The sequence below is a fragment of the Schistocerca serialis genome, chromosome 1 (genome assembly GCF_023864345.2).
Source record: "Schistocerca serialis cubense isolate TAMUIC-IGC-003099 chromosome 1, iqSchSeri2.2, whole genome shotgun sequence".
Lineage (NCBI taxonomy): Eukaryota > Metazoa > Arthropoda > Insecta > Orthoptera > Acrididae > Schistocerca > Schistocerca serialis.
In genome coordinates this window covers 650,750,262-650,765,970 of record NC_064638.1, presented here as the reverse complement: position 1 = coordinate 650,765,970, position 15,709 = coordinate 650,750,262, and the positions used below count along the sequence as shown (strand labels likewise).

Below are 15,709 nucleotides of genomic sequence, written 5' to 3'. Positions count from 1 at the left end.
GCACAAACTTTTCAAACACCCCTCGTAATAGTGCAACAGTACTCACAGATATCTGCACTTTCCTTCTTTGGGATTGTAATTAATATATTTTTCTTGAAACAATCCTGTTGGACAAACATTCACAACTGAGCATTATACCAAAGGTTGAAAATACCGCTTCAGTTGTAAAGTTCTTTTATTATCACACGACTGGTTTTGGGCTTTCATACGCCCATCTTCAGGTGTCGTAACTTGGTGCTGTGACCTCCGAGTGCTGCAGTAGCTGTGTACAAGGCATGGTGTGCTACCTATGAGTGCAGAGCAGGCTTTTTGCTCGTAGGTAGCACACTGCGCCTTGTACACATCTGCTAAGGCACTCGGGGGTCGCAGCACGAAGTTATGACACCTGAAGATGGGCGTATGAGAGCTCGAAACTGGTCGTGTGATAACAAAAGAACTTAACAATTGAAGCAGTATTTTCAACCTCTGGTATTTTTCTTGAAGCCTGAAAGTATTTTCGTTGCACATCAGGTGCAATAGTTTTATCTGGGCTGGCTCTCCCAAAGATATCAATAATTCTAAGGGAATGTTGTCTACTCCAGGTGCCTTACTTTCACACAAGTCTTTCAGTGTTCTGTCAAATTCATTATGTAGTATCATATCTCCTATCTCATCATCACTAACTTCTTTTCTTTCTATTTGATTTCTTCCCCACTATACAAGGGGGATACCCAAAAAAACTGGAATTACTTTTTAAAAGCTATATATAAACAACCATATCCCCTTTAACATACTCTCCATTAGAACTAATACATTCATCCCACCAGTGTTCTCACTGTCTGAAACATTTTTTGTAGGCATCTTTAGAAATTGCTGACAGCTCCTCCCTTGTTTTTTTCTTAACTTCAGTGTTGTCAAATTGGTGTCCTTTCACGTCCTTTTCATGCATGGGAATATGAAAAATTCACACGGAGACATATCAGGCAAGTAAGGTGTGTGGGGTAGCAGAACTATGCCATTTTTAGCCAAAAACTGTCTAACAAAGATGGCTGTGTATGCAGGTGCGTTGTTGTGGTGGAAGAACCAGTCTCCTGTTGGCCACAAATAGGGTATTTTTTATGAACTCTGTTGTACAATCTTCTTAAAACTTCCAATTAAAGGGTCTGATTGATGGTCTGACCTGGGAGAACAATCTTTTAAACATTTTCATCGATTTGGGCAGTTGATGGGTGTGCAGAATAAGGTTTGTCATCAATTGATATGTTGCCATTTTTAAATTGAGCAAACTACTCGTACACTTTTTCCATACCATATCTTGGTAAGCTGTTTTCAACATTAGAACAGTTTCAGCAGCATTTTTACAGAGTAGAAAACAAAATTTTACAGCTGCACATTGTCCACTAAAACATGCCATCATAAAAAACGAAACAAGAACAAAACAGTGCTAGCAAAAACAATCACTGCAGATGAACAGAACAAGCCAAGTCAACATCACAGGCAGCATTGATCTGGCAATGAGTTGCACCATACCTCAAAAATACCCTCTATATATCTTTCCATCTTCCATCTTTCCCTTCTTTGCCTAGTACTGGTTTGCCTTCTGAGCTCTTGATTAATCCGAGGGCCTCTTAAATCTTCTTATAGGTGATATCTGTTTTTCCCCTAGTTCTGCTTTTTCCTATAGCCTTGTGTTTTAGACATTCCCTTTTGCATGCTTCACTTGCCCTAATTTTATATTTTCTGCTTTCATGAAATAAATTCAATACCTATTATGTTATCCAAGGATCTCTACTATGCCTTGTCTTTTCATCTATGAGATTCTCCGCTGCCTTCACTATTTCATCTCTCAAAGCTATCCATTTGTCTTCTATTGTATTCCTTCCCCCTGCTTCATTCTGACATTGCTTAATGCTCAACAACATCTTGTTCTTTCCATTTATCCACATTCCATTTCCTTAAATTCCAACCTTCTTGCAATTTCTTCAGTTTTAAACTGCAGTTCATATCCAATAAATTATGGCCAGAGTCCACATTTGCCCCTAGAGATGTTTTATAGTTTAAAATCTGGTTTTTGAAAATGGTGTCTTGTTATTACATAACCAATTTGAAACCTTCCGGTGTCCCTTGTTCTCTCCCACATTTACAGCCTTCTTTCATGATTCTTAAGCCATATGTATTCCTTTTTGTCTGCTTTGGCTTCCATACTTTCGTATTTTCTCCTTCCATCAACTAAATTCAGTATATTCTGTGTTATTATTAAATTATGCCCTATGCAAAATACCACCAGGTGGCTCCCTCTTTAATTACTTTCCCCAGTCCATGGTTTGCTATTATTTTTCTTTCTCTTCCTTTTCCTACTACTGAATTTCATTCAATGATTACGATTAAGTCCTATCTGATTTTATGTTGACAACCCTGTAGTGAGGTGACCAGAAGTCTATTCTTCCTGCTGCTGAAGTTCACTAGTTCCAGCTACATCAAATGTCAACCTATCCATTTCAGAGTTTAAATTCACTAGCTTATCTACCCAATTGAAGTATCTAACATTCCGTTCTCAAACCCATAGAATGCCAGTTTGTTTTCCTAATGACACCATCCTTCTGAGTAGTTCCCACCTGGAAATATGAATGGGGGGCTATTTTACCCAAGAGGATGGCATCATCATCTACTCATACAGTGAGCTGCATGACCCCAGGATGTATAATGGCTGTAGCTTCCCCTTGCTTTCAGCTGTTTGCGGTACCAACATAGCACTTTGATTGGATTCAGGGACTGCAGTCATGCCTATATAAACAGAAAAGTGTACCACACCTGGTAGCTGTTCTTGATAGTGATGAAAGAGATAGCCAACAAAAGCTTGAGTGTTATATTCGAATTGACAGGCTTGAAAACTGAGAAGATCTTATTCAATTATACAGACTGCTGTCCCAGCAGCTAGTGGAAAGGCTAGCTGTTTTAATAGTTAGGAGCTACCCAGCATACATAAAGGAAAATTCACATCCAGTATAAGAAACTACGATTAGGAATTTAAAGTTTGCATTCTCTTCTAGCCATTGCTGCTTCACCATTCTGCACTTGCATCAGTCTCATTTTTTAGATTACTGTATTTCCATTTGCTTGATTTATTAGCCCCATTTTTATATTTTCTCCTGTCATCAATTAAATTCAATTTCTTGTGTGTTGTGCAAAGATTTTGACTCATCTTCTGGTTTTGCCTATTTGATCCTCAGTTCCCTCCACTGGTTCATCTCTCAAAGATATCCATTTGTCTTCCATGGGATTTCTTTCCCCACTTGCTGTTGACCATTGTGTAATAGTCACTCTGAAAACCTCAACAGCTAGTAACTCTTTTGCTATATCCAGGTCCCAGCTTGGTAATTTCCTATCTTTATGTAATTTTTGAAATTTTAATTTACAGTTAATAACCAAAAAAATGTTGTCAGAGCCTAGATCTGGATCTAGAAATGTTTTGGAATTTAAAATCTGATTTCCACATCTCTATCAAAGATTGTGGTGTCTCCCTCCAGGTTTCTTCCACATATCTCTACATCTACATTTACATGACTACTCTGGAATTCACACTTAAGTGTCTGGCAGCAAGTTTATTGATTCAATTTTTATACTTGGACAGCTTGCAGGAAAAACAAACTTTTAAATCTTTCCAAGAGCCTGGCAGAGAGTTTACTGAAGCATTTTTACACATTTCCCTATCAGTCCACTCTTGAACACCATGCGGGGGGGGGGGGGGGAAAAAAAACTTAGATCTTTCCGTGCAAGCTCTGACTTCTCTTATTTTATCACAACAATAATTTCTCCCTATGTAGGTTGGTGCCAACAAAACATTTTTGCACTTGGAGGGGAAAATTGGAAACTGAAATTTCATGAAAAGATCTAGCTATAACAAAATACACCTTTGTTTCAATAATTTGCATCCAAAATTGTGTATCATTTCTGTGACATTCTCTCCCCTATTTTGTGATAATTCAAACCAAGTTGCCCTATTTTGAATCTTTCTGATGTCTTCCACCAATACTATCTGGTAAGGATTCCATACTGCACAGCAATACTCTAACAAAGGATGGACAAGCATGGTGTAGACAGTATCCTGTAGATTTGTTGCATTTTCTAAGAGTTCTGCCAATAAGTGCAGTATTTGGTTCACCTTTCCCCAACATTATCTATGAGGGGCATTCAATAAGTAATGGAACACATTTTTTTCTGATAGCACACTGGTTTTATTTGGGTTTCCAATACACAATATTATTCTCCACTCTTTTAGTTACAAAGCTCTATTTTTTAATATAATCTCCTTTCAACACAATGGCCTTATTCCACCTTATGGAAGGACCTGTACGCCTGCATGATACTTCTCTACTATTCAATGTCAGAACCAACATATAGCTGCATCAATAACCTCACCATCATCCATTTACTGCTTCCAGCAGAGTGTATCCTCCATTGGGCCAAACAGATGGAAGTTGGGAGATGCAAGATCTAGGCTGTAGGGTAGTTGAGAAAGATAAGTCCAATGAAGTTTTGTGAGCTCATCTCAGATGCCCAGACTTGTGTGAGGTGTTGAGTCATCATGGAGAAGTTTGTTTGCACTTTTGTAGCAATGAACACACTGAAGTCATCCCTCCAGTTTCCTGAGGGTAGCGCAATACATTCAGAGTTGTTCATTGAACCACAAAGGAAGACATCATTCAGAATAACCCCTTTGAAGTCCCAGAAACCTGTTGCCATGATTTTACTGGCTGTGGGTGCAACTTTGAACTTTTTCTTCGGAGGAGTGGTGGCATGGCGCCACTCCATTCCATGGAGTGCCGATTTGTTTCTGGTTTGAAGTGATGAACCCATGTTTCATCACTTGTGATGATTTTCATCAGAAAATTGCCACAATCAGCCTCATAACAAGCAAATAATTCTGCTCAGGCCTTCTGTTAGGTGGCAAGAAACCCACTGGGCACACACTTGCGAGTACCCCAACTGATGGATTAGTGTGTCAGCACTACCAACAGAGACATCCAGATGTGTGACGAGATGTTTGACTGTGATCCATCAGTCACCTCCAATGAGTGTGTTGGATGTTCCAACACTATAGGAGTCATAGCTGTGTGTGGCTACCTGGCATGCGGAAGATCAGATGGGTTTGCATGACCTTGTTGCAATGATGACAGACAGCTTGCCCAATAACTCACTATGCTTCTGTTCACTGCTAGGTCTCTGTAGGCATTCTGCAAGTGCCAATGAATATTTGTGATCCTTTGGTTTTCTGCCAAAAGAAATTCAACAACAACTCTTTGCTTGGAATGCACCTCATTACGGACACCATTTTGAAGGCTTTGTATAGTACTGCAACCTATCAGAACTTCATGAAACTATAGAGGCTGAAATGGGAATATTCCATGCTATCCCACAACAAATTCTGTAATTTTACAACTGAAATTGGCTGAGAATTGCATTACTTACTGAATGCCCCACATACATGACCATTCCAATTTAACTTGTTCATAATTGTTATCTGCGGGTAGGTAGTTGAACTGACAACCTTTAGATTTGTGTGATTTATTGTGCAACTGAAATTTTCTGGTTACTCTTGTGGATGACCTCAAACTTTTCATTATTGAGAGTGAATTGCCACTTTTTGCACCCTACAGATATGTTGTATAAATCATTTTGCAATTGGTTTTGATCTTCTGATGTTTTTACTAGATGGTAAATGACAAAATCATCTGCAAACAATCTAAGATGGCTCCTCAGATTGTCCCCTAAATCATTTATATAGTTTATAAGGCCTGGGGGAACACCAGATATCACTTCTGTTTTTCTCAATGAATGCTAAGGAGGAACACAGGCTACTTCATAAAGTGTGTAGTACAGCATATTTACTGATTTGAAGAATATAACACAAAATACAGAAAAATAATTACTCTTTGAAAAAGCTATTTACTCTTTGGCTTTTTAACTTTATCATATTTGTGAAAATGCTTTTATTGTTTGATTTGTTCTACATAATATGATTCAACATAATGAATACAATGCTTATACAGTCCTTCCGTATTTAATCCGTACGTCTATACTAATACCAGTCACAAGCCCATCACATTTTTATAACTACTTTTTTTGCATTCTAATTTACTTAACAGCTCTGATCATGTGGTTAGTGTCATAGACTCTCAATCATGGGTTCCCAGGTTTAATTATTGCTCGAGTTGGGTTCTTTTACCTGCTCGAGTCGGGTTTTTTTCCCTGCTTGCCTTTGGATGAGTGCATTGTCCTTTTTTTCTGCTCACATCTGGATGTGTGCCTTGTCCTCAACATCATTTCATCATCATTGACATACAAGTCACCAAAGCAGAATCAAATAAAAAGACTTGCACCAAGCTCCCGAACTTTCCAACTGGGGTGTCCCAGACAATAGAGTCATTTTACTGATGCACAAGTGCAGCCATGGGTAACAGCTAGAATACAATGCTTGTACAATCACCAAAGTGTTTAATCCATGCCAATTCATACTTTCATACTACTACTATAAATACAAAAGTAACTCTGTCTGTCATGTTTTCACGACTGAATCGCTGAACCGACTTCCATGAAATTTAGTGTGAGATAGCTTGAATCCTGCTGAAGAAGACAGGCAAGCTGCTCTGCAAAGTGTGTAGTACAAACTATTTATTGCTCTGAAGAATATTACACAAACTAAGGAAAAATATTTATTCTTTAATAAAGCAATTTACTCTTTCACTTTTAAACTTTATCGTATTTGTGATGTTGTACATAATATGGTTCAATGTAATCAGTACAATGCTTATTCAATTCTCAATGTGTTTAATCCATAATTTAACACTAACACAAGTAGCTCTCTTGTTTCGTTTTGACGAATCTACTAATGAACAGATTCCAGTGGTATTTGGTATGGATATAGCTTGAACCCCGAGGAAGGCCATAGGCCACTTTAGAAAGTTGTATCTTTTTTAGTGTTATTAACTTTTTTAAATATGGTACATGTGAGTGACATGCACACAATGCTGGCATGATGGTTGGTGACTCTTGGTGTCTATAGGTTATTCTGTGACAGTGCAAATCCAATGTTACTGTGTGTGTGGTTTATGATATTGAATTCCTGCACCACCTGTCATAGTAGGAAAGTTTTGGTGGAGATACAACAATAAAACTGGACAGTAAGCCTGAGAACCATATTTAAAACTGTTATTATAAGCCTCACAAATGTAAATCTGAGTTAGCACTTAGTTCTAAGAGAGCTCAAGTTGTGAAAACTACTCAAATCCAACAAACCTCAGAGCAATCTCATGATCACTGGAACTTGGGACACAGGCTGTCAGGTGGCCTTAAGAGCTTAAGAGACATTAGAACATTCACAAGCCCATCACATTTTAGATGCAGGCTGTCACACCTCTCTTACAGCTTCCAAGATGCTTGAAGACTCACAATGTTGGCATCATTTAAAGGCTGTATGACAAACAGAGAGTCATACCTTTACACGTGGAGAGTGGGAGGCTTTTCATGAGACTGCATTTGATTACACTTTATTAACTGACTATGTTAATCATAAATTAGTCATCACAGGAGTATGGAGCTTGCATTTAAAATGGAAGAGAGAAATAGTTGGTAGGTGTTGCTCTGGTGGAAAAATCTCATGAACAGTACTAGGTGACCCAAAGACACCCCTAAAAACTCTACTTCTGGACAAATACAAAGAATTGAGGTATTTTAAATATAATTAGAAAATATAATGTATCCTTTCAGATTCAACATTCAGCAAACTAATAGAAACACTTCCATTATGTACCTACACATTGCCATTGCAGACATTTTTTAGATGTATATCACTACACCACAATATTGTTCATCATAACAAAACTACTAATATGCGAGCAAAGCAGCGGGTAACAACTAGTATAGTATAAAAACCAAGTGTAACACACCTTCTGTGAGTTCGGTCAGTTTCAGAATCTCCAGAAAAAACTTTCACAAAATATTTCACACCACAGGGTTCACCTTCATCCTCTCTTCCGGGTTGCAATGTCACTGATGCTGGAGCATTTGGTGGTAGTGTGAAGGTAAATGGAAATGCATTTGGTCCAAGTTTCTTTATGAGACGTTCCTGTAAATACCACATTTTTGACTAGCTATTGTAAACATCATAACTGTTTAAGATATTTATTGTCTCTCATTTACTTTCAAGCTAGTATCGAACAAAAATATTTTCCATCTACAATCAATCAAATTGTTTTGTCCAACTAAGTGTTATATTACAAGAATGTGTTACTTAATGTCTCTGAATCATCTGGAAATTCTAAAAGAAAAAATCATACTGAATGGTAAAGGAGGCCTGGGCCCTGTCTATGATTATCATCATGGTAAAGAGGTAAATGCACCAAAGGCATGGATGGGCTCCCAGTTTCATTAACTAAGTCACTTTAACCTTTCATGAAAATGCTGGTATTCACCCATGCAACAGAATGAGATGACTTTAGTGGTGTATGAAAGCAATCAGAGAGTAGATTATAGCTGTTTTCTGGTACTCTCTGGACCAATTGTGACATTTTACCTCCTTGTTTACTTAAACCTCCTACAGAGTTAGTACACCTAAAACGTTTGCAGTATTTTCTAAACTTCTTAAATACTTTTGAAGCTTATTCAATTTAAACTATTTGGTGCCTGATGTTAAAAGTTTTTGGCTATTTTCAGTGCTTTGCTATGTGTGACCTAATTTAGGCCACACATATGAAATTTCTATAGAAATATCCATTTGTTTGTTTACTCACACTATACTGTACTTATACGTAAAAGTAAATCTTAGACAAACACCTTTCTAGGAAATCAGAATGTCATGGCATATCTAGCCAGGATATCTGTTAAGTAACATACGTAATCCATTGCTTGCTTAAAGCTAAATACAACTTAAATAAAAATGTTATTTACATGTAATTATTAGCCTTTGGTGTGTTCTACGTCATATCTGTAGATTCTCTTGCTAAGATTCTACAATATGTTAATAGTTTCATGATAGCTACTTGATATTATCATTGTGAACTATATCTCAAAGAGCATTCTATTTATATTCTAAGATGTTGGTTTTCATTTCCATTCATTGTAGCCACTGTGACTCTGTCATCCACTTTCATGGAAATAAAGCAGTGGGGCACATGGTCAATTTTTTGTGGGAGGGAGAAGTTTGGTTGATGCCCCTTTATAGTGACTCACTAAGACTGAATACTGGACATTTATAAACAGACATTAGAGTTTTGTTGGACAAATCTTTCCAATGTAATTCTGATGTGGTATCACTGTTTCATCTCTTGAAAGAATTTTGTATGAAAGAAGTTAAAATTGTGCCAGACCAGGATTCGAATCTCTGTCCCTGTATTTAGTGGGTAGTGTGTTACCAATTACATCATCTGAGCATGACACCCAGACTAGCACAAAGTTTCAACTTGTCACGAGCAGTTCTTATTTACTTCCAAATTCTGCAGAAGCTCTCTCATTATTCTGCAAGACTTCTTTGCAGCAAATACTCTGCTCAGAACTAAGCCAGAGGCCATGAGTAGGTCAAAATTCCATACTTGATCACACAGAGGAGATGATGAATCACAAACAGGCACAAAAAAAATATTGCTCTACGTTTATGTGAGTTGAGACTGGGCAAGTTGTGCTTTAGTGAATATTTGTGTATTTTCTGCTTCAGAAGAAGACCTTCTGACTGAAAACTTAAGGTATGACAATTTTTCCATTGTGCCTGTCTGCAACTCAATGTCTCCTCTATATGGTGGAGTAGCAAGATATCCTTTTCATAATATTGTCTTGATTCCATCATGGACTTTCCATTGCTTGATTTTTTCCATACTAGATCCTTTCTCTTGGAGTTGCTAGCCCCATCATTCAGGAAGAAAAGGGGAGCAATTCTGTATCAAGAGCAGAAAATCAATGGAAGACTTTGGCACAAATGTTCTAACATTGTTATTGACTATAGTGAACTGTATTGGTTAATAACAGTCTTGGTTGCAATTTTAGTTTTTTTATTTTTCAATGACGTGGTTCATGGTGTGGGTTCCTGTAGTCATGTCCTAGTTCATGAACCATGGGCAATGTATGAATGGTCAAGTAAGTGGTCCCGACAGTCGGGATACCAGTTACTTTGGAATAAGGCTGGGCATCTCGGACATATTCTGAGTTGTGGTCACCTTTGTGCTCATACGGCAAAGACTACCAAATCCACCAGTTAGTCCCTCAGCCATTAGGGGTAAAACCCAATGCGACTCAGGGCAAGTAAGGCTAGCAACCTGCTTCTCTGGTACTTTAAATAGGATGCTGGTAACAATCAGAGCAAAATTCTTTGGACCTTTGGGGGTGATGGAGTCTCACCTCTAACTGACAAACCAGGGACTCCTAAGATATGACTTGGCAAACAAATGGTAATGAGATGGGGAGCTATTAATATCAATGGGGGCTACTCTGGGAAGAAGGTAGAGCTAGCAGAGGCTGCAAGTAAGATGGGGCTGGACGTTTTAGCTGTTAGTGACATTTGGGTAAAGGGTGAGAAAGAAGAGGAAGTGGGAGAATACAAGGTCTACCTGTCAGGAGTCAAAGCAGGAATAGCACAATGGGGTGTAGGGCTTTACATCAGGAAAGAAATGGAACCCAGCATAGTTGCAATAAGGTATGTAAACGAACGACTGATGTGGATAGATTTGACAGTGTCTAACAAGAAAATTAGGATTGTGTCAGTATATTTGCATTGTGAAGGGACAGATCAAGATACGATGGATAGTTTTTATAAGGCACTCAGTGATGTAGTTGTTAGAGTAAAGGACAAAGACAGTGTTCTGCTCATGGGTGATTTTAACGCCAGGATTGGAAATCAAACAGAAGGGTATGAAAAGGTTATGGATAAATTTGGAGAGGATATGGAGGCCAACAGGAACGGGAAACAACTCTTGGATTTCTGTGCCAATATGGGCTTAGGAATCACAAACTCCTTTTTTAAACATAAGAACATTCACCGGTATACTTGGGAAGGCAGGGGAACCAGATCTGTCATTGACTATATAATAACAGATCAGGAATTCAGGAAGGCTGTGAGGGACACATGTGTATTCAGGGGATTCTTTGATGACACTGATCATTATTTAATCTGCAGTGAAATTGGGATTGTGAGGCTGAAAGTGCAGGAGGTCAGGTCCATATCTAGGAGGATAAGAGTGGAGAAACTTCAGGATAAGGAAATCAGGCACAAGTACATAACAGCGATCTCAGAAAGGTACCAGTTAGTCGAATGTAGTCAATTACAGTCATTGGAAAAGGAATGGACAAGGTACAGGGACACAGTACTAGAAGTGGCTAAAGAATGTCTTGGAACAGTAGTGTGTAAAAGTAGGATGAAGCAAACAGCTTAGTGGAATGACATAGTCAAGGCAGCCTGTAAAAGGAAAAAGAAGGCGTATCAAAAATGGCTACATACTAGAACTCAGGTAGACAGAGCAAGTTATGTTGAAGAAAGAAACAAAGCCAAACAGATAATTGCAGCATCCAAGAAGAAATCTTGGGAAGACTTTGGAAACAGGTTGGAGACTATGGGTCAAGCTGCTGGAAAACCATTCTGGAGTGTAATTAGCAGTCTTCGAAAGGGAGGTAAGAAGGAAATGACAAGTATTTTGGACAGGTCAGGAAAACTGCTGGTGAATCCTGTGGATTCCTTGGGCAGATGGCGGGAATATTTTGAAGAGCTGCTCAATGTAGGTGAAAATAAAATCAATAATGTTTCAGATTTCGAGGTAGAATGGGATAGGAATGATGATGGAAATAGAATCACATTTGAGGAAGTGGAGAAAATGGTCAATACATTGCAGTGCAATAAAGCAGCTGGGGTGGATGAAATTAAGTCGGAACTCATCAAATACAGTGGAATGTCAGGTCTTAAATGGCTACACAGGATAACTGAATTGGCCTGGGAGTCGGGACAGGTCCCATCAGACTGGACAAAAGCAGTAATCACACCAATCTTTAAACATGGAAACAGAAAAGATTGTAACAACTATAGAGGTATCTCTTTAATCAGCGTTGTGGGTAAAATCTTCTCAGGTATTGTTGAAAGGAAAGTGCGAGTATTAGTTGAGGACCAATTGGATGAAAATCAGTGTGGGTTTAGGCCTCTTAGAGGTTGTCAGGACCAGATCTTTAGCTTACGGCAAATAATGGAGAAGTGTTATGAGTGGAACAGGGAATTGTATCTATGCTTTATAAATCTAGAAAAGGCATATGACCGGGTTCCTAGGAGGAAGTTATTGTCTGTTCTACAAGATTATGGAATAGGAGGCAAACTTTTGCAAGCAATTAAAGGTGTTTACATGGATAGTCAGGCAGCAGTTAGAGTTGACGGTAAATTGAGTTCATGGTTCAGAGTAGTTTCAGGGGTAAGACAAGGCTGCAACCTGTCTCTACTGTTGTTCATATTATTTATGGATCATATGTTGAAAACAATAGACTGGCTGGGTGAGATTAAGATATGTGAACACAAAATAAGCAGTCTTGCATATGCGGATGACTTAGTTGTGATGGCAGATTCGATTGAAAATTTGCAAAGTAATATTTCAGAGCTAGATCAGAAATGTAAGGACTATGGTATGAAGATTAGCATCTCCAAAACGAAAGTAATGTCAATGGGAAAGAAATATAAACGGATTGAGTGCCAAATAGGAGGAAGAAAGTTAGAACAGGCGGACGGTTTCAAGTACTTAGGATGCATATTCTCACAGGATGGCAACATAGTGAAAGAACTGGAAGCGAGGTGTAGCAAAGCTAATGCAGTGACCTCTCAGCTACGATCTACTCTCTTTGCAAGAAGGAAGTCAGTACCAAGACTAAGTTATCTGTGCACCGTTCAATCTTTCGACCAACTTTGTTGTATGGGAGTGAAAGCTGGGTGGATTCAGGTTACCTTATCAACAAGGTTGAGGTTACGGATATGAAAGTAGTTAGGATGATTGCAGGTACTAGTAGATGGGAACAGTGGCAGGAGAGTGTCCACAATGAGGAAATCAAAGAAAAACTAGGAATGAACTCTATAGATGTAGCAGTCAGGGCGAACAGGCTTAGATGGTGGGGTCATGTTACACGCATGGGAGAAGCGAGGTTACCCAAGAGACTCATGGGTTCAGCAATAGAGGGTAGGAGGAGTCGGGGCAGACCAAGGAGAAGGTACCTGGATTCGGTTAAGAATGATTTTGAAGTAATAGGTTTAACATCAGGAGAGGCACCAATGTTAGCACTGAATAGGGGATCATGGAGGAATTTTATATGGGGGGCTATGCTCCAGACTGAACGCTGAAAGGTATAATCAGTATTAAATGATGATGATGATTTTTCAACGACGTGTTTTGCCTTATTTAGGCATCTTCATGTTATCTACATAGAAAACAAGGAACTAATACATCTATTTAAGAAACGCGATCACGTTGTGCAGACTTGGATATCCTATAAGCATGTATAAACAGATCACCTATTGAAAGTATAAACAGATCACCTATTGAAAGAGCAAATACCTTAATTTGGTATTTCTTAGAAGAATCCATTAATCAGTGTAGCCAAAGGGCATTGTCAAATATATCAGGCCAACATCGCCTTTGTTAAACTCAGTAAAAACTAGAAATATAAAACAGTAAAATCATTACCTTTTCTAGATAGACACGAGAGGCACCAAGATCTGAATAATGCGTTCCCTTTCACAGGAGTGAGTAACAGTAAGATGGGGGCTCAGGTAGTAAGCATAATGCACCACAGCGTCGTGTGCCAGTACTGAAGCCTAATACAGAATCACCTCAAGAGGTGGTGCTGCGACGCAGCGGTGATTAAAAATGAGAGATCGTAAACTGGATATACATACCCACTAAAATTTTATAAATGTAATGCACATAAAACATAGATAAGATGGAATTACTAGGGGCAACACTTGTGCTTAACTTATCCTAAAATTTTGACAAAGTAAAATATAAATGGAGGCAGTAAATTTAAAATGAGAAGACAAGGTGTATAATACAACACACAGATGCAGTACATAAACAGATTTTTCGTATCATATACCACTAGAACGAGAATATTAAAAACACAGGACCGTAATTTCAGATAAAGAGGTCACCACCCATATAACACTCCATACTGCATCATTCGAAGCTAGAACGTCTAGCAAGAAAACTTTTTTTAATTTTTTTTAATAACATACAAGTAAAATTATTAGGCTTAAAAAATACACACCAATATGGAAGACGGATGTTATGTGGGAAAACTCCCCCCCCCCCCCCCTCCCGTTTTACAGTTACATTGAAATGTGTAAAATGTGTCATCATTTAAAGCGACAAACTCGCAAGTATCCTATTTTGAGTCAAAAAAAGACCCTAATGGCTTGGCTAAGAAGATGACATAAGACCAGAGAGGAACAAGGCTCATATTTAAGCAGAACTATGAGAGCTTCAGGATTACATTAATAACACCGATTTCATAACTTCTAAAAAGGCCTGATTGGCGCCAAATATTTGGCTGTTAAGAAGAGACAAATCTTTGTCTTCCGTATGCCTAAATATTTCAATTTCTTCCAAAATGTTCAACTTCTTACCCTTTTGCGCAAAATGCAAAATCTTAAGATTTTGTTCTTGCAGAGGACTGTGGCCACTGGCTTTAAGGTGTTGGGCAAAGGCAGAGCTCTGTTTTACCTGTCCCCATCTATTAAGAAGATGTTCTTGCGATCTAATTTTGAAGGTTCTGCCTGTTTGTCCAACATATCCTGCATTACAATCGTGACACTCCAGCAGATATACCCCCGATGCCAAAAGGTCGTGCTTTTTAGGTGATTCATTATGTATGTACATAAACTGGAGACTGGTAGCCACGGAAAATACTATACGAGAGCTCACTCCCCGGAAAAGTTTTGCCAGTTCATAACTAAAATTGCCCATAAATGGCAAAGAAATGTAATTGTGCTTCACGACAGAAGGTGCATTGTGTGCACTCTGAAGGGGCATCGTTGTTTTGTCTTGGTATATCTTATCAACGAGCACAACACTGTAGCCATTATTATGGGCGATATACTTTAAAGTGTCAAGTTCTCTATTAACTGTGTCTTCAGATAATGGTAATTCGCATGGACGCGTAATCATAGCTTTAAAAAAATTAATCTTATGCTGGCGAGGATGGCAGAAAGAAGCATGAATAATAGCGTCTGTGGTCGTGAGTTTCTGCCTAAATATGAGCCCTGTTCTTCTCTGGTCTCATGTCGTCTTCTTAGCCAAACCATTAGGGTTTTTTTGACTCAAATAGGATACTTGCGAGTTTGTTGCTTTAAATGATGATGCATTTTACACATTTCAATGTAGCTATGAAAAAAAAGGGGGGGGGGGGGGGAGTTTACCCGCATAACGTCTGTCTTCCACGTTGGTGTGTATTTTTTAAGCCTAATAATTTTACTAGTGATATATGATATGAAAAATATGTTTATGTACTGCATCTGTGTGTTGTATTATACACCTTGTTTTCTCATTTTAAATTTACTGCCTCCATTTATATTTTACTTCATCAAAATTTTAGAATAAGTTAAGCACATGTGTTGCCTCTAGTAATTCCATTTTATCAATGTTTTATGTGCATTACATTTATAAAGTTTTAGTGGATATGTATATCCAGTTTACGATCTCTCATTTTTAATCACAGCTGCATCACA

General features: G+C 38.3%; 1 protein-coding gene across 1 annotated transcript in view; it reads right to left on the bottom strand.

Moving 5' to 3' along the window:
- LOC126479107 (arrestin homolog) overlaps window positions 1–15,709 on the bottom strand; it is a 95,288-nt gene that overhangs the window by 50,328 nt on the left and 29,251 nt on the right. Inside the window, exon 3 of the mRNA XM_050103755.1 lies at window positions 7,926–8,104. Coding sequence (XP_049959712.1) covers window positions 7,926–8,104 — 179 coding nt within the window. The remainder of the gene's footprint in view (window positions 1–7,925; window positions 8,105–15,709) is intronic.